Genomic DNA, 22554 nt, shown 5'->3' on the forward strand with positions numbered 1-22554 from the left:
AGGGGACATAGCGGCCTTGATGGCACATCCCCCATTTACTGTGTTCTTCCCTGGCAAGGTCACACTCAGACCACATCCAAAGTTCACTCCAAAAGTGACTTCTACATTTCATGTGAATCAACTTATTCAGCTCCCAACATTTTATCCAAAACCTCATACGGATAATTGAGAGGTCATCCTCCATATGCTAGATGTGTGAAGAGCCTTTTATTTGGACAGGACAGAGTTCTTTAGAAAATCTCCAAGACTCTTCCTCTCCATTGTGGATAGATCGAAGGGTGCAGCGATCTCAGCTCAGTGCCTCTTCCAGTGGGCCTCTGGCTGTATTAAACTCTGCTATCAATTTTAGGGAGTAATCCTCCCATCCTCAATACACATGCATTCCACGAGGTCCATTTCCTCGTTGATTACCTTTTCCAAGCTACATGGACATCTGCCCATAACTTTGCAGATCACTATGTCATACTGGGGGATTCGGCTTCGGATGCCCAATTCGGGGCCTCAGTACTGTCATCTATATCAGACCCAACTCTGAAGTTCCAGCCTCCAGCAGTGTGTGCTGCTCGGGAGTCACCTACAGTGAAACACTCACAGGGACACTATTCGAAGAAGTTACTCACCCTGTGCAGGAATGATAGTTCTTCAAGATGTGTGTCTCTATGGATGCTCCATGACCCACCCACCTCCCCTCTGTTTCAGAGGTCCATTATTGACTCTGCCGTAGAGGGGAGCCATGCGTGTGCAGGTGGGATGGACTACTATTGAAATTCTCTGATCGACAGAACAGAGGCACACACACCTCTACAGTGGAGCACCTATAAGGATACTTATAGTGGAGCACCCATAGGGACAGATATCTCAAAGAACCATCATTACTACACAAGGTGAGTAACTTCTTCCCTAAAACTTAGCATTTCCCTCGAGGTAGGTAGGGCCCACTTATCCCACGTACCCCCCTGCTTCAGGTTTCCATCTGCTTATGTACAGACCATGCCCCTCTTTCTTTGCTTCTAGGGATGCTCTTTTAACAGTTCTCAAGTTCTTTAAGATTTTCTTCCCCTTTCCCAAACTGAGAGATTGCTATGCTCTTCTAGAGACCAGACTTCAAAGGCTTTGACCACTGTACTGTCAGTTGAGCACCAGTGATCAGGCTATCTAAACCACCTAACTTTGGTTCTGCAAATATGGAAAAACCACTTAAGAGTGTTTGAACCCTGAAATAAGGAAACAGATCAACAGAGCCAGATGTGTACCCAGAAGCCTCCTACTGCAAGACAAACCCAAGAAAGAAACCAACAGGACTCCACTGGCCATCACATACAGTCCCCAGCTCAAACCCCTCCAACGCATCATCAGGGATCTACAACCCATCCTGGACAATGATCCCACACTTTCACAGGCCTTGGGTGGCAGGCCAGTCCTCGCCCACAGACAACCTGCCAACCTGAAGCATATTCTCACCAGCAACTGCACACCGCACCATAGTAACTCTAGCTCAGGAACCAACCCATGCAACAAACCTCGATGCCAACTCTGCCCACATATCTACACCAGCAACACCATCACAGGACCTAACCAGATCAGCCACACCATCACCGGTTCATTCACCTGCACGTCCACCAATGTAATATATGCCATCATATGCCAGCAATGCCCCTCTGCTATGTACATCGGCCAAACTGGACAGTCTCTAAGGAAAAGGATAAATGGACACAAATCAGACATTAGGAATGGCAATATACAAAAACCTGTAGGAGAACACTTCAACCTCCCTGGCCACACAATAGCAGATTTTAAGGTGGCCATCCTACAGCAAAAAAACTTTAGGACCAGACTTCAAAGAGAAACTGCGGAGCTCCAGTTCATCTGCAAATTTAACACGATCAGCTCAGGACTAAACAAAGACTGCGAATGGCTTGCCAATTACAGAACCAGTTTCTCCTCCCTTGGTTTTCACACCTCAGCTGCTGGAACAGGGCCTCATCCTCCCTGATTGATCTAACCTCGTTATCTCTAGCTTGCTTCTTGCTTGCTTATATATACACCTGCCCCTGGAAATTTCCACTGCTTGCATCCGAAGAAGTGGGTATTCACCCACGAAAGCTCATGCTGCAAAACGTCTGTTAGTCTATAAGGTGCCACAGGATTCTTTGCTGCTTCTACTGAACCCCTCATTAGCCTTTGGCAAGCAACACCCTAACCATCTAACAGAGTGATGTAATATTCATAAAAATAATACAGGTATCTCTCACCTTCTTCACAAGTTGTTTCATCGATTTCTCCTCCTAATGAAAACGGTTTTACAAGGCCCCAAATATTGACTAACACTCAGACAAAAAGGGGCAACAATAGATGGATGAATACACATAAATCTTACAGTCAGGTTTCTGGTACAAATAATTGCATTTTGAAGCTCAAATACTCTTTTCATTAATACCAAGTGTAACAGTCAGATCTCATTCAGATTAGATAAAACAGTGTATATATTTGAAGGTACAGCAAAAAAAGCAGAAAACAAATTTTTTTAAACAATAACTGCTTAATGGGACATCCGCGGAAAGATCGTTCAAGCTAATTTATCAATTTAGCTACGTGAATAGGCCAATTAACCCAGTTCAAACCATGTCTGAAACCTGCTTGCTATCTAACAGCCAAAGATCTCTCTCCCTGAGATCACATGTGTGGGAGTGTCCTTCACTCACTGACTCATGCCCGTCACCCCAATCGGGGTATGGGCCACCAACCACAGATCTCCAGAGTCCTCTATCCTGGGCCATTCGCTCTAGCTGGTTCCAGGTATAGCCCATTTTTTTGCTATCAGCCTGAAGGTCGCGTCGCCAGGTGTTTCTTGGACGGCCTCTTTTCCGCTTGCCGTGGGGGTTCCACCGCAGTGCCTGTCTAGTGATGTTAGTTGGCTGCTTGCGTAGTGTATGTCCTATCCAGCCCCACCTTCTCCTTCTGATTTCTTCCTCTGCTGGGAGTTGACGGGTCCTCTCCAAGAGGTGGCGATGGTGTCTGGCCAGCGGATCTGGAGAATCCTTCTGAGGCAGCTATTAATGAAGGTCTGGATCTTCCTGATGGTTGTTTTGGTTGTCCTCCAGGTTTCAGCTCCATACAGTAGGACTGATTTCACGTTGGAGTTGAACAGTCGAATTTTTATTGCCAAAGACAACTCTCTGGAGCTCCAGATGTTCTTGAGCTGTGAGAAGGTTGCTCTTGCCTTACCAATCCTTACTTTGATATCTGCGTCTGTGCCACCCTGCTTGTCGATGAGGCTACCTAGGTAGGTGAAGGACTGCACTTCTTCCAAGGGGCTTCCATTCAGTGTGACTGGGTCGTTGCTGATGGAGTTAATCCTAAGGATCTTGGTCTTGTCCTTGTGGATGTTGAGGCCAACCTGTGATGACGTGGCTGCCACTACATTAGTCTTCTCTTGCATCTGCTGTTTACTGTGCGAAAGGAGTGCAAGGTCATCGGCAAAGTCCAGGTCATCAAGCTGGGTCCACAACGTCCACTGGATTCCGTTCCTATGCTCGTAAGTGGATGTCTTCATAATCCAATCGATGACGAGGAGAAAAAGAAGTGGTGACAACAAACATCCTTGTCTGACTCCAGTTCGCACCTGGAAGCTGTTTGTGAGCTGCCCTCCATGGATCACTCTACAGTGTATACCGTCGTATGAGTTCTTGATCAGGTTGATCACCTTTGCTGGGATGCCATAGTGCCGAAGGAGTTTCCAGAGGGTCTCTCGATCCACGCTATCAAACGCTTTTTCATAGTCAACAAAGTTGATGTACAACGAGGAGTTCCACTCCATAGACTGCTCGACTATGATGCGGAGCGTTGCTATCTGGTCCGTGCATGATCTGTTCTGCCGGAAACCTGCCTGTTCATCTCGTAGCTGTGGATCGACAGCATCCTTCATTCTCTCTAAGAGGACTCGGTTGAAAACCTTCCCTGGCACCGACAGGAGTGTGATTCCTCTATAGTTGTCACAATTGCTGAGGTCTCCTTTCTTGGGGATTTTGATGAGGTATCCCTCTTTCCAGTCTGCCGGAATCACTTCTTCTTCCCATATTTTCTCAAAGAGAGGGTACAGCATTTCCACTGAAGCATCCAGGTCTACTTTCAGGGCCTCTGCTGGGATGTCGTCAGGTCCAGCCGCCTTCCTGTTCTTCATCATGGTGATGGCTTTTCTGTACTCATCTCTGGTTGGTTTATCGCAATTGATTGGGAGGTCCTCGTTGGCTGGGTCGATGTCTGGTGGATTTGGTGGTGCTGGTCTGTTCAGGAGTTCCTCAAAGTGCTCCGCCCATCTGTTCATCTGTTGTTCTATTCCTGTTATAGACTTTCCCTGCTTGTCTTTAACGGGACGTTCTGGCTTGCTGAACTTTCCAGACAGTCGCTTGGTAGTATCGTACAGCTGTTTCATGTTGCCGCTGTATGCTGCCTGCTCCGCTTCTGCTGCCAGTCCATCCACATAATCTCTCTTATCCTTCCTAATATTCCTCTTCACTGCTCTGTGGGCTTCAGCATACTCTTTTTGAGCTTTGGCCTTTGCTGCTCTAGTCCTGCTGTTGTTGACTGCTGCCTTCTTCTTCTTTCTGTCTTCTACCTTAGTCAAGGTCTCTGCTGTGATCCACTCTTTCTGCTGGTGTTTCTTAATTCCAAGCACTTCCTGGCATACTGACCTAAGTGTCTCTCTCACTTTCTGCCATCTGTTGAGTACACTGTCTTCCTCTTCCTCAGACCGATCCTGTAGTACTGAAAACTTATTTTTCAGCGTCAGTCCAAAATCTTCCTTGGTCTTATGGTCCTTCAGAAGGCTGACGTTGTACTTCGCTCTTCTGTCTGACGCGTCTATCCAGTTCTTCTTCAGCTTCAGCTTCAATCTGGCCACCACTAAGTGATGGTTGGACGCCGCATCTGCTCCTCTTCTAACTTTAACGTCCTGCAAGGATCTTCTGAACTTCTTGCTAATGCAGACATGGTCGATCTGGTTGTCTGTCGTGCCTGCTGGTGATACCCAGGTACTCTTGTGGATCCGCTTGTGAGGAAAGATGCTACCTCCTATGACCAGGTTGTTAAGTGCACTCAGATCCACAAATCTCTCTCCTTTCTCACTAATCTCTCCCAGAGCATGAGTCCCCATGACTTGTTCATATCCTGTGTTGTCAGGTCCAATTTTGGCATTAAAGTGTCCCATAAGGATGGTGATGTCTTTGTCTGGGAGAATCTCTAATATTTTCTGGAGTCTGTTGTAAAAGTAGTCTTTATCCTCCTCTTCACTGTCATTAGTTGGAGCGTAGCACTGAACAACATTCATCTTAATCCTCTTCATTTTAGTTCTGAAGGATGCTGTGATGATCCTGGGACCATGTGCCTCCCAACCAATCAGTGCTCTCTGTGCCTGCTTGGACAACATGAAGCCTACTCCCTGTGTGTGGGGTGCGTCGCTCTCTTCATGTCCTGAATACAGCAACAGCTCTCCTGTCAACAGTCGTCGCTGTCCAGCTTGCGTCCATCTTGTCTCACTAATGCCTAGTAGGGTCAGGTTGTTGCTCCTCATCTCTGCTGCAACCTGCGCCGTCTTTCCTGACTCATACATGGTCCTCACGTTCCATGTGCCGATGGTAATCCTCCTAGTTGCAAGAAGGGTAATCGGCTTAGTGGCTTCCTCGTGGCTTTCACCACCCAGCGTCATGCGTCTTCAAGTTGAAGACCCTTCTTTTTCCAGGCTAAAAGTCTCTGTTATCTCTATTGTTGGCGTTTCTGTAGCAAGTTGATTTTTTATGGGGTGGAGTTGCTAGCCCCATGCCCAACCCTCCTCCTTTACCCTGACTTGGGACAGGCAGATGGCCCCAAAGGACCTCTCTGGTGGAGTTGGGAGTGTCCTTCCCCTGGGAGGAAATATTTCCCCATACCACTGTTGGCCCTATTTCATGTATGAGGCATCATGCCTCTGGGATTCCTCAGGAGCCCATTCCTGTGTGACTTGTGATAAATCCTTTTACAAGTGGAAAACACACTATTAACAATATCAAAACATCTACTGTTCTATCAAGAACAAAGGGCAATTCACCACTCTAGCTAAATCATTATTCTAATCTGTTTCCTGCTTTGACTCGTGAATCACATTTCCGCAAATCACCTTTGATCATCTACTCTAAGAGGCATCTCAGCAAATAAAGCATGGAAATTGCTGACTGCTCAGTGTTATCTGCTATATTCTAGTGACTGCCCTCTGTACGGTTTGTCTGTATGGTACTAAAGTGTGACTGAATGGCTGCTGAACCTCAGGACTTCCACTGAAAATAAGATGTGTGTCCATGAAGCTGTCCCAGTAAGAAAAAAATTAATATTAATTGTATTGTTACAGTAGCATTGATCAATTCAGAGAGTGTTTAGTCTTGCAGTCACTAATACCTTCATGCTAGGAACTGTGCTCTTTGTTCAATGAACGAACGAACAGCTTACTGAACGATTGTGGCTTTAAGCCGCTGTCCATGTTGTCAGTATTGAGCGACAGTGGCACACTGGCAGCTGCTCCCTCCTGCAAGTTCTTCACTCTGCAATGGTTCATGACCTCTGGGCTAAAGTTTTAATGCTGCTAGAAGCTAACAGCTCTAATCATTCCCCAGTGGACCCAATCAAACACAAGGGTCCTCCTTGGCCTAACTGCTCACTGCATAGACAATGATTGTAATAAACCAATGTCCTAAACCGTCTGCAAAGCCCCTTGTCTTAGGAGCCTACATTTTGTACCACTGCCTTTTACCCCACAAAATCCACTTTCCATTACAGCCCATCATTAGAATAATGAACCATACTTTGCATTTATAGAACACTTCCCGGGCCAGGATAAGTTTCACTTCCCTGTGCCAAGCTAGCCCCATGTGCTGGAGTGGGACTTCAGCCCACATTGCTACTGCCTGCCCTCCATCAGGGCTTCAGGGTTAGAGGGCAGCTTTGAAATCTGCCAGCATCTCCGCAGGAAACCAACGCACAAGGGCTGCTAAGGAGATGTACTGAATCTGTGTATTCACCAGCTGCCCTGGCCTCACCCATTCTCTGGCCTGTGACAAATGCTTTTTAGGCTGTGTCTCCCCCTGAAGTGGGGAGTTTGTCATCAGCACAATCTGCCCTCCCACAGCAGATGTTCTGTCTCAGGGGCTTTATTCATGGGAACAAACTGACTTCTGGCCTAAGCAGGATTTAACCCTGCAACTTCAAAGCACAGTTCAGAGTCTGAGTTCAGACTAGAACCCCAAAGTTGCTTATTTGAAACTCTTCACTGCTTCTCTGAACCTCCAGTGCACAGTATTTGGCTGGAAATGAAGTTTGAGCAGACTTTGATCCTCCTTCAAATCCCTCCTTAAAACCTTCCTTTGCCATGGTGCCTACAAAAAACTTGGCAATGTTTACGCAGCTGATATGCTGAGACTACTGCCTATCATGCTGACTAGTACTGTGTCTTTGTTTCTTTGTGCTTCCCCATCTGCCTGTATCCACTTGTTGTCTCTTGACTTGTACTTTGATTGTAAACTCTTCGGGGCAGGAACCATTTTTTGGTTCTGTGTCTGTGCAGCACGTAGCACAATGGTGTCGTGGTCCAAGGCTTGAGCTCCCAGGCACTGCCGCATACAAATAATAACTAATAATCGAGGCCCTACTTCATTCATGACATTGCGGAAATTGTGGATCCCACAATATTAGGCTTCCACTGACATTTAGATTTTAATTATCTTACTTTGCACAGGCCACAATTTTGCCTATATTTTGAGTATGCAATTAGTACTGCACTAACATTCAAAGCCTATAAAATGTAAAAAGCTTAAGTGACTGGACTTGGTTTCTACAGCAGTTGTATTAAGACATTTAGTCTTCTGAATTTTATATTGTACCAGTCAGGTTTTGTTTTGTTTTTTAAATGAATGTAATATAGTTGCTGCAAAATGTCTGGTTACTAAAAAAACCCAAAACCCTAATACTTGAGTGTTTGTATTGTTCCAGCCAGGGACGCCAGAACGGGGGGGCCATGGCCCTCCCACTTCCTGGGCAGGTGGAGGGTTTGTGTCTCCCCAGCCTGGCTCCAGCTTCTGCCTTGGCCCGGGGGTGGGACCTCTGGAGGAAGAGAAGAGGAAAGTGAGGGGCCATGGAGGGGGCAGGGCACCCTGCTCCCCCACTTTTGAGATGGCTCCGCAGCCCCTGCCAGCAATTTTTTCTTAAACAAATAGGTCTACCTTGGCTTTTCCAAATTACTGCTATTAATAAAGGTCCATTATTAGTTTCCCGTGATTTTCCATGTCTTGTTCACACCTCAGCCGCAGTTATTTGAGGATCATACCACAATTCAAGTAGGGCCTTACTAATAATAATCATGTCAGGTAAATTCTCTTTGGACAAGAAATTCTGTGAGGAGTTCTGTGAGTATTTCTTCTTCCAGGTGGAAGCTCAGATGCTTGTGAAAATGGAAAATGATGGGGGGGGGAATTAAACAAGCAAGTTTTATTCAACTTTGGCTTGTGAAATTAGCAAAAGCTCAGTTGTTTCCTATTTTGTTCAACTGGGGCACTAATCCTTACTGAAAATGCTATCATAATATTTCTAGTTTAATTTCAGGGAGGGTTGTGAAAAATATTTTCCATTCTTTAGTTCTTTATTTTTATTAGCCATGTTAGTTGATCCATTCTGCTTTTAAAAGAAAGAAAAGCAAAACAATCTGAACACTCTTATATGGCTGAGAAAGAGTTATGTGCATCATGAAAACAGTAGGAACAACCTTACTCAAAGAGCGATGGACTGCCACCTAGTGAGGTTAGATAAATATACAGAATTATATTCTGTGAATTAATGGAACACCACTGACCTCTATAGGCCTCATTCTTCACTGGTATAACTCCGGTGTTCTCAATGGAGTTCTACCAGTGTTGAATTTGGACCACTGACTTCAGTGGAGTAGCATCACAGTAACTGAGGTGAGAAGTTGGCCAGTGAGTGACAAATATAGTGGGGAAGATGTCAAGTCAGGTGTAAGCTGTCAGAAAATGAGTAAACATGGCATAGTGTACCTGGCACTGCCTTGATGCTCAGTGGGTGGGCAGAATTAGTTGCACTTACCAGTTAAATTGCATAGCAAGTTGAGGAGAGGGCCAGCAGCCACAAATAGCAAAGACCTCAACAGAATAGTAAAAAGTGTGTGTTTGGTAAGGGGATGGAACATGCCTTCACATGTTGCCCCCATGGTTTAATTTATAGTCCAAGGGGCCAGTAAAGAGTGTGGGATTAGTGGATTAATTAGGGAATGTTAATCCCATGGCACAAAACCTGACAGCAGAGTCTGAGCCACTTATAGCAAAGCCAGAAGAATTATTTTTGCTGTGGCAAATTGTTTAAGGATGTCTCTGCTGTAAAACTAGAAGTAACGGGAGGAGACAGAACAAAGGAAAATTTAGGCTGAGTAAAATGGAAAATAGCCCAGAAAGAGGTGGTGGAAGCCACATTCCTTGATCTCATTAAAACTAGACTGGGTAAAGTACTATAGAATATACGATAGGGAAAAGTGTTACATTGGCTGAGAGCTGGACTAGCCGACCTAATAGATCTTTTCCATCTCTAATTTACTTAGCCACAGCTTTGGAGGGGGCAGCAGTAGGCCAAGGAACTACAGGAAAAGATGAATCATAGTTCTACCGTATGACAAGCCATTATGAGTTAATGTAACTTGCTTGTATAATGCATGTTGTTTGTAACGCACTGGGCTGTCGTCAGTGTGACCTACTGGTTGGAACAGGAGTCTGGCCTAGTGATTGGAGCAGAATCAGAAAGCAGAACCAGAGGTGTGGTCAGAGGACAAGCCAGTCATCAGATCCAGGAATCAGTAGTTTTGAGGAAGGCAGGGACTAGGGCAGGAGCAGGGACAGGGCTGGTACAAGAAGCAGGTCTGGCACAGCTGCAGGTATGGAACACATTGATCAGACACTGTGTTGCTGTTGCTATCAGGCTTAAATAGGGATCTGTTGGCTCTTCTGTCCAATCAGGGAGCACAGTCAATTAGTGAGGGTTCATTGGGCCCAGCCAAGCTCATTGGGTTACTAGGTGACCGTGCAAGGAGCCACCTGAGTTCCTGACAGTGTTGCCCCTCTAATGTTTAATCCATAGTGAAGATAAAAGCCTACTACCTCTTCCCACTAATGGAGTTACTTCTTTACAGTGGTGGGTGTCTGTGCATTGGTGAAGGTGACACATTCATACCCTCTGATGACCTGTGGTGAGGTTTGTTGCACTTAGCTGCATTCTCTGCATTGCTGCAAGCCTTAACCCCATCATCTCCCTTATCATAAAGTTCTATAGAATTTCATAGAAAATGAACTTTTCTGTAGCTGTTTGGAACTGGCCTATAGAGTCTTTGAGAGAGTGAAATCCTTGCTATACAGTTCTGTAGGATGGTTCAGAAAACCATAAAGAGATGATGCTCTATTACATTTTTTAAGTTTTTGCAGAAATTTCTATAATACCTTTTTAGTTTCTTACATATTAAAATCTACAGGATTTTCCCATAAAAATGGCAGCTTAACTGGCTCAGTTGGCACGTTACTGTTGGCTCCTGTAACACTTCTGATGGGGCAATGGAGTATGTAGGCAAAGTTAATACATCTTAGAGTAGCATTAACTTACATGGAACTCTCAATGTGTGTTCCATGACTTTCAGTGGGGAACATGGTGCAGACAGGCTGCTTTCAGATTTCTTTTCCTCCGCCTCTCTACAGCCCCCAACCCGGTATTTCACAGGCTACTCTGGTATGTGAAATTGACGCAGTGGTTCCCTTACTGCACCACTTTTTGCACAAACTATGAGGTCTTCCACTCCACTCACTGTAGCATGTAATGGAGAGAAGCATATGAGGGGTTGATTCTATGGGCAGGTCTACACTAAGGGCGGGGGTCGAACTAGGGTACGCAAGTTCAGCTACGTGAATAGCGTAGCTGAATTCGAAGTACCCTAGTTCGAACTACTCACCCGTCCAGACACCGCGGAATCGAAGTCCGCGGCTCCAAGGTCGACTCCGCCACCGCCTTTTGCAGTGGTAGAGTACCAGAGTCGACCGCGGCGCTTCCGGAGTTCGAACTATCGCGTCCAGATTAGACGCGATAGTTCGAACTCCGAGAAGTCGAACTCACCGCGTCGACCCGGCTGGTAAGTGTAGACTAGCCCTATGATAATTTGATGTTCGATATAGTCCTATTCCTGGTTCACCCATTATTTCCAATAGGTGCAAACGATTTAAATTCTTATCTTGAAGATACTTCCTGTAAAAGTATTCCAGGGTGGAGTAGCACTTTGAGTGACATCATCAGAATAATGAACCATTTATAGAACACTTTGTGGGCTAGATCAAGGATAAATTTACCTCACTGTGCCAGGCTAGCCCCATGTGCTGGAGAGGGGAATCAGACCACATTGCTGCTGTCTGCCCTCTGTCAAGGGTTCAGGGTTAGAGGGCGGATTTGAAATCTGCCAGCAGCTCCGCAGGAAACCCGTGCACAAAGGCTGCTGAAGGGAATCCCTTGAATCTGTGTATTCTCCGACTGCCCTGGACTCACCTACTCTCTGGACAATGGCAACCACTTTTGAGGTTGTGCTGGCCCCCTGAATTGGGGAGTTTGTCGTCACCACAATGTTCTCACCCTTCTGCAGACTTTGTATCTCAGGTGCTTTCTTCATGGAAACATGCTGATTTCTGGCCTCAGCAGGATTTAACCCTGCACCTTCAAAGCACAGTACACCTAGATGTATGTGTATTAGGGTTGCCAGCTTTCTAATCGCTCAAAACCAAACACCATAGTCCTGCCCCTTCCCTGAGGCCCCACCCTGGTTCACTACATTCCCCCTCCCTTGGTGGTTGGCTCTCACCCCCCCTCACTCACTTTCATTGGGCTGGGGCAGGGGATTGGGGTGTTGGAGCAGGTGAGGGCTCTTAACTGGGGTTGTGGGCTCTGGAGTGGGGCCAGAAATGAGGGTTTCAGGGTGCAGGTGGGTGCAGGGATTTGGGGTGCGGGAGGAGGTGAGGGGTTCAGTCTCTGGGGTGAGGTTGAGAATGAGGGGCTTGGGGTGCAGGAGAGGGTCTTCAGGCTGGGTGTGGGGCAGAGGGATTCAGAATGTGAGAGGGGGCTGTGGGTTGAGGCAGGGGGCTGTGGGTTGAGGCAGGGGGTACAGGCTCTGGCCTGGGAGTGCAGACTCTGGGGTGGGGCTGGGGATGAGGGGTTTGGGGTGCAGGGTGGGGTTCCAGGATGGCGGGTGGGGCTGAGGGATTTGGCATGTGGGAAGGAGCTGTAGGTTGAGGCAGGGGTTTGGGGTGTAGGAGGGTGTGAGGGCTCTGGGCCGGGGTTGCTGGCTCTGGGCTGGGGATGAGGGGTTGGGGGTACAGGAGGGGACTCCAGGCTGGGGCCAAGGGATTCAGAGTGCGGGGGAGGGGGCTATGGGCTGGGGTAGGGGGTTGGAGTGCAGGGGATGAGGGCTCTGGAGTGGGGGTGCGGGCTCTGGGCTGTGGCCGGGGATGAGGGGTTTCGGATATGGGGGGGTAAGGGCTTGGGGTTGGGGCAAGGGCTTACCTTGGGCGGCTCCCGTTAGCGGCACAGCAGGGCTAATGCAGGCTCCCTGCCTGTTCTGGCAACACCCTGCACCCCGGAAGCAACCAGCAGGTCTGGGTCCTAGGTGGGGGGCGGCACAGACAGGAAGCTCTGTGCCTCACCCGCAGGCACTGCATCCCCAGTTCCCATTGGCCGGAAACTGGCCAATGGGAGTGTGGAGCTGGTGCTTGGGGCAGGAGCAGCACGCATAGCCCTGTGGGGCCCCAGTCTAGGAGCCGTACCTGTTGGTCACTTCCGGGGCACAGCACGATGCCAGGACAGGTATGGACTAGCCTTCCTGAGATCCACAGCACCGCTGACCGAACTTTTAATGGCCTGGCTGGCAATGCTGACTGGAGCTGGCAGGGTCCTTTTTCAACCGGGTGTTCCGGTCGAAAACCGGACACCTGCTCACCCTAATGTGTATACTGGTAAATGCCATGTCTTCCACTAAATATCTAAGTATCTTGGAGACCTTGTCTGCTTTGTTGTTGTGCTCAGTCTTATTTAGGGATATGCAGACAATGGGCTGGATTCTACTGTCACCCAACTGTAACTTGATTGATTTCAGTGAAATCATGTCTTGGTTCACATTACCATAAGTGAGAGAAGAATCTGGCCTGTTCAGTATAGTTCATCATTTTACCCCTCACTGTGGATTTTCTCACTCTTACTGAGGGGAAGCAGGCCTTGGAAATAAAGGATAGTTTTGGGACAACGTTTGAGCTTGATTCCTGGATCTGTCCAGACTTCCTGGCAAATCACTTCAATCTGTCTGTGCCTCAGTTTCCCATTCCTAAAAATGGAGCTAGGCAAAGGGTAGGAGAAAGGAATAATTGCTATCTTCTCTATTTACTCTTTGGGGCAGGAACTGTGCCTTACAGTATGTATGTACAGTAGCTAGCACAATGTGGCTGCAGTCTTGGTGCTGTGTTAAAGTAGCAAAGATAATCAAGTTTGGCCCACAGTAAATGAAATGAGCCCACTGCTGGAGGCAAGTGTGCCAGGGGTACTACAGTGATTATTTGTCTCTGTGTTGGGCTGTTTCAGAGAATATTTAATACTTTTTTTTCCTTCTTGCCACAGGAACAGCACATGTAATTCTTCAACCTTGGATGACTCCGAAGATTTGCAAGTGCCCCAAGATTCTGAGATATGTTTGCTGAAGTCAGGAGAACTGATGTAAGCAGAACAGCCTCATTACTGCCTGGTTTAAAGAATAACTGCCAAATCAGCATCTTGGATATCATCTTGGTCAACTCTCATTGACCTCAGTGAGAGCAGTCCGTATGCATCTGAGGGCAGGACTTGGCCCTCAGAACAGCACCATGGGGATATACCTCAGTTAAATAGTGGGTGTGGGGGTGATAAAGAGAGAATCAGCTTGCCCTCCTGCCTGCCCATCCATTTGGGGCCAGGAAAATCTTCAGCGGGGACTGAGACCTGTAAACAGAAATTGGAGAGAGGCTTTTAGCACTTCGGTACCTGGAGGAAGACATTGCTCAATGCTCAATTAATATTCTGTGTTTTGTGAGCCTTTGGAGGAGTGGCTTATTTCCCATAAGCCACCTCTACCCAAAATGATTCTGGCATAACTACTGCTGTCTATGGCTTCTGTCCTGATGAATACGTATATGCCACAATAAGAGTAAATCTTCAAAAGAGCCCCAACCCAGCCTGCACTTGTGTGCCCACAACCCCCTGCACACACACGACTTGAGTGCTAACATTTACACGCAGAAGCAATAGAGTGTGTCACTTGCACAATAGCTAATAGAATTGATATGCACAAAACCCATCATTCTTATCCCTACCCGTAGATGCCCCTTTTTTGAAAATTTGGCTCAGCTGTGAGAAAGGTTTATACTTTGACTACAAGAAGGTGATTTGGTCTGTGCTGGGATTTTGTTGTGGTCTTTCTGAGAGCTCAAGCAACGGCAGCTGTAACAAAATACACACCCAAGCAACAAATTGAGGGGTGGGGGAAAGAAATGTCATTAGCTACTTAAACTCTGTCAGACGACCCTTAATTTTAGTAGTTGTTTCACCTTAGGTAAAAACTAACATTATGAATAAAGCTAAACATTTCTCCTTGGCCTGGGAACAGTAGTTATCATCAAAACTCAGCATTTGCCAATGGATGGCTGAGATACCACCGTGATCCCCATACTTAGAGTTAGAAATAACTATGGGTATCTGCTGGCAAGTGCTGATTTTTGATGGCGGGCAATGAATGTATTTCAGTGTATCATAATACCAGAGATCACGGTTAGCTCTTTGCTTAGATAATTTCTCTTGATTCTAAATAATGATATATCAGACCAACTCCAGTGGAGATACTGCGGGCTTGATCCTCCTCAGCTGGTTAATTGGTGAAGCTTCATTGAAGACCATGAGCTGAGGATCTAATTATATAGATGTGAAATATATCAGTATAGGCGGTCTGACAAAATGTTAAAGGGCTGAACCTCCCAAGGTCCTGAAGAGAATTCAGTTTTTATCTTAGGTTCCTAAAGTTGGTACTTAGGTAGTTTGCTTGTTCACTGACAATGTGAGCTCCAGGGTTAATTACCCCAAAAGCCCCAGGACAGAGCACAATGTGACATTTAGTAGAATGGCTGCTCATGTTCACTTGCTCTGTAAATCTCCCTAAACATCCATTTCTTGGTATGAATGATGTTAGTATGGTAAGTGACGTTGGCTTACATATAACGGAGAGAGCAGAGGGCAGCAGTCTTTTTCATGACATCTTTTATTACAAACATTAAGTCATATACTTGCTGATCAAGAGAAACAACAGTGAAATCGCGTATCTGTACCACACTCAATATTACTTCTTTTTAATTACACTGGAATAAATGAATGAGTGCATCTGATGAAGTGGGTATTCACCCACAAAAGCTCATGCTCCAATACGTCTGTTAGTCTATAATGTGTCACAGGACTCTTTGCTGCTTTTACAGATCCAGACTAACGTGGCTACCCCTCTGATACTTGAATGAGTGAAGTTGCTGAATGCCAGCAGCAATAGAAAGCACTAGGCTGTGATCAACTAGTCCTTGCTTTCATCCAGAGTTGTATAGCTGCATCTTATAGACATGCCCCAAAGTCACTTAGGAGCCTGCAGGAAGTAGGTCAGGCAAAGGAAAATAAAATATCAGTGCCCACTGTTCAGATGTCTTCACAATCTAATTTGATCCTCTCCAATGGTTATGTTTGTCTTTCAGGATAAAATTACCCCTTACAGTTGAAGAGATTTTAAATTTTGGGGAAGACAACAGGGAGCTGTTCATTAAGTCCAGCACCTACAGCACCATCCCTATCACCGTGACAGTGACCGGCTTTACAATCAGCTGGGTGTTTTCATCAGACCCAAAGAGCATAGCATTCAGCGTTGTCTACCAAGAATCAGAAGAAGCAACGCTGGATCAGTGCAAAGTAAGGCAGTTATTTCAGGGTGGGATTTTTTCCTCACTGAGCTACCTCAGGAATTGCATTTCACCACATGAGGTGAATGAGTTTGTCTGGTGGAACCAGCAAGCTTACTTATCATAACCGCAACAAATGTCACTGGAAGTTGCATCGCTGTAGTAACAAATATGAAAGTGTCAAAATGTCTCATCAGGAGAAGTGTTCCTTGTCCAAAGTCCATCGCACTGTTGCGGTGGGAAGAAGTACACCTTTAATTATTTAGTGTTGCCTGGGGAAATAGGGTGACATTGCACTGACTGGCACTTTAGCTTGCAGTGTTTGTATTTAAAGTTAAATCACTATCACTAAGCTAAACAATCGGCTCCTTCAGCTCCAACCTGAAAAATCTGTGTAGTGTTTAGTTTTTTTCCTTACATTTAATGCAAAAGATAAATATTATTTGTAAATAGCATAGGGCTCGATCTGGCAGGACTCTTAAACACAGGCCATCCCTTGAAAGATGAAGTAGTCAGTGGGACTACTCACAGATTTAAGATTAAGCGCATGCTTCAGTGCTTTGCTGGATACTACCCAAAGTTCTCAACATTTTGCAGGATCAGTGCAGAAAGCCCCACACTACTTTCCTGATTCACACTGCGTGTGTCTTTTATAGGAAAAAAGGGGTGGCGTTAATCCTTGTTAAGCTAATTTATGTTAACTAACCTGTGTTAAAATTATAGTGAAAACAAAAGCAGTTGTAGTTTTAACCCATGATGCTGGGGAGACCTAATGTTTCCCATGACCAGCTAACACTGATTAAGGCCATGTCTATATGTACAGCACTGCAGTAGCGCAGCTGCACCAATACAGCTCTGCCGCTGCAGCACATCTGGTGAAGACACTCTATGCCGACGGGAGAGAGCTCCCTCCACACCAAGTTACCAGAATTTTTTCAATTCAGTTATATGTACAAGTCCATCTTCCATTACATGGTGAGAGGGATAAATGGAATATCTCAGCAGTTTCCTGCTTGGAGAGTTAAATTTGTCCTGATGATTGATTGAAGTACGACAGTAACTAGTTTGAGATATTAGGCTTCCCATAGTATCACCTACAGAAATGGTCTCCCTTTTCAGTAGCATGGCAACTGCCAGCAAAAGGCTCAGAAATGCCAGCTTTTCTTAGGAAAACCTTCCATTTTAAATATATTTTGATGGGGGATTTTTGCCTTTGTTTTTTTTAATTCAGTATGTTCCACTGAGCAAAAACAGTGGGCATTTTTTGGATAAAATATGAATAAAACATTCATTTGATGCTGTATTAAATGTGCAGTAATTTAAAAGGCCAAATTAAATTAGACACCATTGGAACTAATTTAGTACCTGCACAATGTTGGTTTCACAAATCCACACATGGGAGCTTTGAATTGAGTAGAGGGAGGTAAGGTCAGATCAGGCCTAGCTGTGTCTCGCTTAATGGGAACAAATGTCTAACCCCTTTCCACACATGTAATGGGCCTGTTTCTCCTCTCTGATCAGTGCAGATTGGAAGCATGAAAGTCAAGGGACTAGACTGGTGTAAACTTGTTGTATGGGAGAGGAGACTCAGGCCAAAGCTGTTTATGTGGCTTGACTGTTCTTTTTATGTGTTTTGTTTTTAACGATAGAAATATTAATGAGTAGCACATATGTATCTTTGAAATGTTTTATAAATATTAAATATTCAATGAAAGCTGATCACCCAGGGTATGTCTACACTGCACACTCACTATTTTTAGCTGTGAGATGTCCCACTGCCTCCCCACTGCCAGATTCTTTCACTGCTGTATGTACACTTCAGCGTGGACACTGCCTGCTTTTCACCACAGTGTGTAGCTACATGTACCTTACGCACCACCACCATCATTGGTGTGCATTCCTCCACGTGTAGATGTCAGAGGAAGGTTGTCACAGGGAGACGGTTGAAATATGACCTGACATTCACTCACAAGAATAGATAATGCAAACCAAGAGAAATACATAACACACAAGGCGGCCCTCTTGTTGCCCCCTAGGAAGGTATAAGTCCAAATATCTCTTCCAGACCTAGAGTAGAGGTGGAGCTTTGAAACCAAGTTCTGTTTTCATTTTTCAATTCCAGGTACTTATTCCTATGACTCGCTGCAACTCTCATAAGGAAACTATCAGAGGGCAGGTGAAAGCAAGAAACTGTGGTATCTACATACTGATATTTGACAACACCTTCTCTAGGTAGGTAGAGTCAATGTAGAGATTGAAATAAGCAGTGTTTCATCACTTGTAGACTTGAATAGAATGATTAAGAAAAAGAGGTCAAAAATTGGTTCAGTGGCCTGAGTTTCAGATTTTATTAAAGATAGTTTCCTGTGATTCTGTAACATTGTTCCATCCTTTGATACTCTTGATCGCTGAGACGGTAAATAACAGAAACTTACCATATGATTATTTTCAGCCAGTTCAGAGTCAGGATTGTCTTCTTGTAGTTTATGCTCCTACTGCATCCAATCCTGCAGTCCTAACTCATGCAAACCTTCTTGAAGTTCAATGGATGATTTGCCTGAGTAAGTATTGCAGGGTTTGACCAGCTATTATGATCTTACTTTTACTTGAGTTAGACTAACATAATCTTCTGTTTGTTTTGTACAGGTTTATCTCGAAAAAAGTATTTTATCACTTGACTGTTGAACAACCTGTGATCTATGATGGAAGTGATTTTCCATAGCCTTGAATATATGGTGTCCTTTTTTAATTATATTTTTAAGAAACACTATTATTTATATGTATGTAAGCACTAAAAATATCATTGTTTGAACACCTCCTTAAGCTATGCAGTAGTTACAAAACAAAGCACTTACAGTGTGTTTACACAAAAGAAAGAAGCCCTTCACAGGAACACTAATGGCTCAGTACTGTGTAGAGATTGCTCAAAAGCCATGTTGTTCTGTAGAATTGGTCAAAAAATGTTCTTCAACCTTTTTTCAATGAAAATTTGGTTTTTGACAAAATTAAAATTTTTGATGTTTTTAATCAAAAAAATAGTTGGCTGAAAAATATTATTTTCTTGAAAAGCTTATATTTTTTCTTGGAAAATTTTGATTAAAATAAAAGTAAAAAAATTGAAGTTTTCAGTTGGGGAAAAAACATTTTCTGACCAGCTCATAATTATAAAAAACTATAAAAAAAATGCAACTATGCAATACTCTAGACGTTACAGCTATGTATTATTAAAGGATCATATCTTTTTTTAGACTTATAAGCAACAAATATACTTTTTAGATATTCAGTTTTGGTTTAAAATGTCTAACTGGGTTTTAAAAAATACTGACATTTAATGTCTATTACCAAAAAAAATGCTGCAACAGTTCTAAAATTAATGATTATTTCTTCCACTCTTGATCGCTCTTTTCAGTAAGTAGATCCACTGAAATCAATGGAAGCTCTTGCAGAGTCAGGTATCTCTCGAAGTAACTTACAGTGGCAGAATCTGGTGTATAATTGGCAGAAAAAACTCAGCAGTTCTCGTGTGTGACACTAAAGAAGGGGAAAGGGGCATGTTTCTTTTTTCTGCTTTGGCTCTTTTAAACCACAGTGATCAACAAAAATGAAAACCTCTAAGGATATAAATGACAAGAATGATTCCTTTCTATAGACTGAGTGGAAGGTAGCAATCGGTGAGCCTCATTGGGTTTGATCCAATCTAGATAAATCCACCCAAAACTGGATGCATATCCAAACCTAGCGAGGAGCCTCGTCCTTCTCCCCTGTCCTCCTATCCTTCTCTCTCCTGCTTACCAATTCAGTCAGGTCACTTTCCTTTGTCCTTCCCCTTATTCCTGCTTCCTCTACCTCAGCCTACCTGCTCCTCTGCTCCTTCTCTCCAAGTACAAATGATTTCCTCCACATTTTCTGGCTAAATCTGGTGACTCCTATTACCATTCTCCATTGTCCATCCAGCCCTCATGCTTCACTTTCTCCATATCCTCTCCCCCATGTTTATTTCCCCAGTACAAACCAGCGGTCTGCAGTCTCTGCTGGGCCCAGAGTGGCTACTGTATTCAAATCTTATGCACTCATGGGCCAGGCTGGTTCAAAGTTTTCAATCAAAACTGGTTTTGGTGGAAAATTGTTTTTTTTTATTTTAAACAAAAATCTCCATAGAAAGTGTCTGCTTTCTGCACAAAATTTGAGGGGTTCTCTTTTTTTGTTTTTGTTTTTTGTTTTTTATATAAAAACTAGGAAAACAAAAGATTTGTGGGCTTCAGTTGAAAAGTTCTCAGTTTATCAATAGAAAGTTGAACTTTTTTTTTTTTGAGCAGGGGATGGACATTTTCCAACCAGATCTCCTCATGGGTGAGAGATATCTCAGAATGGACTGGATATCCCTCACCCAAGGAGCATGGGATTGTGTGATCATCAGAGATTTCAATGCAGCGATTGGTGGAAGCCCAAGTCTAGGCTGAAGGATCTGGCTGGTTGACTGTAGAGAACTTGGAAGGGGGAGACAAATTTGGGGGTGTGAGGGCTCTTTATCAAAGGTTCAGTTCAGTTTGGGAGAAGGATTGAGGTTCAAATGGGTGTGTATATTGTTCTGGTGCCGTTACTCAGCCCTAATGGATTCTCTTTGATGGGGATAGAACTGTTACTGTGAAGGCACAGATTGTTCATGCTGATTGTGAGCCCCGAGGTTCTGGTCACTTAACCACTAATGATAAAAGCCCAGGACATTTCCTGGGGATTAATGATCATCTGAAAGGAGAGGAACCCATGTCCCAAGGTACAGCTGAAGGCCAGTAATCCCTATTGCTGAGGTCATTATTGCTATTGTAAACGACAGTGAAAGGGGTGGATGTTGTTTATGGGTGATGCACTTTTTAGTTGGTCAGTATAGCATATTTTTAGACCATAAATGCCCTCGCTATGCCCCCCAATCCAAAGCCCACTGAAATAAATGTAAATCCTCTCATTGATTTCAACAGGCTTTGGATTGGGCCCTATGTTAACGTGCCAGAATTCTGACTCATCTCGAGACATTCCATTGAGTTGACAATCCAGTTCATCTTTCTTATTATATCAATATTACATGTAAACTGCCATGGGAAGATGTGTCAAAGAAAGATGCAGGGTCCTTTTCTTTGTAGGAACAGAGAGGTCAGAGACCGTCACAACTGAGATCTATACTGCTGAAAATATTAAATTTAAAAGATTCTAATCAAGATGGAAATGAGATTAAAGCGAATAGCACATAAGCAATAAACAAATTATACACTGGCAGTTTCATTTACCAGCATATTATTTTAGTGCTGAGGTTATGTTTTATTCTTATTTAGGCAATGAGAGTTTATTTAATATTTAAAAGTGGAATACTATGTACCATACACTATGCAATATAATGGCTGTTTAACTGAAGTCTACTGCAATTTTCCTTAAACTTTTCGGTGTGATTTTAAAAGCATTTTGCTACTGTTTAGCTAGAATACTAATTTCACTAAGATATTTTTCTTAAAATGCCAAACATAAGTTAAAGGGACACTGTCAAGTGGCAGGCCAAACTGTGAGCTATAATATTATAAATAATCTGGTGAAGGGTGGCCTCTGGATTTACTTTTTCTCTGTCTTTTTTAAAATCTATCACTCTGTTGCAAAGATTTTTTTTAAAATGCGCTGTTCATGTATGGCCCAGAGTAGCTCTGCTTCTGCAAAAAACAATATCGCAACCTCAAATATTAAAAAACATGAATCTGCCCCCAAAATCTAGAGATTTATAAGCCGGTCATGATATTTTAATATTGGTCTTTTTATTTACTTCTTTTGCTTTCGAGTCTTTAGGGTTCATTTGCATCACATTTTTGCACTTTTCTCTGCAAGCATCAGGGGTAGCAACTTACTTATTGAAAAAGGAACACTGAGATACTCCTGCAACACCATGACTCCAGCAGCTGGGGCTTAGTGAAAAACACTAAAAACTGTAAGTGTTGGCAACACTGAGAAACAGCCCTCCAGCATCAAAAGCACACATTTATTAACAGAACTCTGTTATCAGAGCTGTGCTAAGATTGTCAGTTATGTTATCAATAAAGCTGAGACACAAACGAGATAAGAAATGTAACAGTTGTACAACACCTGAAATGCAGGGGTGTTTTTTTTTTTTAAACAAGCATTTTCCAATTGAAAAAGTTGAAAAACACCAATATCCCAGAGCTTCACTCTAGTGGGCTGTTACGCTGACTGGGGAGCAACAGAGTATGGTCTGTGCTCTGGCCACACCCCGCACATCAAATGGAGATGTGGCTAGGAGGGGGTGGCAGCGCCACAACCGCCACCTGGGCAATCCCCAGCTGCTCCACTAGGGTGGCCTTGGAGCCCCTTTGATCTCTGGAGCTGCAGAGGCAAAAAAATAAATAAATGCTATTTTCAAGCCAATACGAGGGTTTTACAAATAATATATTTAGAAACAGGAGGTTTATACTGTTAACGTTCGATGAAACATTCTTAATTA

The 22554-nt window shown here is 44.2% G+C and overlaps 1 protein-coding gene across 18 annotated transcripts in view; it reads left to right on the top strand.

The window, feature by feature from the left end:
* The window catches only part of FYCO1 (FYVE and coiled-coil domain autophagy adaptor 1), a 221008-nt gene that overhangs the window by 88157 nt on the left and 110297 nt on the right, over positions 1-22554 (top strand). For 15 of the 18 annotated variants that reach the window (XR_005593566.1, XR_005593563.1, XR_005593558.1 and 12 more), the window contains 3 exons: positions 13717-13812; positions 15858-16068; positions 18181-18290. Coding sequence is in view for 2 of the 18 variants with exons in the window: in XM_039522238.1 (XP_039378172.1) it covers positions 13717-13812; positions 15858-16068; positions 18181-18290 (417 nt within the window). In the remaining 16 variants the exon portion in view is untranslated. Of the gene's footprint in view, positions 1-13716; positions 13813-15857; positions 16072-18180; positions 18291-18704; positions 19098-22554 lie in introns of those variants that run through there. The other 3 variants (XR_005593571.1, XR_005593570.1, XM_039522239.1) reach the window with 2 other exon arrangements.

The sequence above is a fragment of the Mauremys reevesii genome, linkage group 2 (genome assembly GCF_016161935.1).
Source record: "Mauremys reevesii isolate NIE-2019 linkage group 2, ASM1616193v1, whole genome shotgun sequence".
Lineage (NCBI taxonomy): Eukaryota > Metazoa > Chordata > Testudines > Geoemydidae > Mauremys > Mauremys reevesii.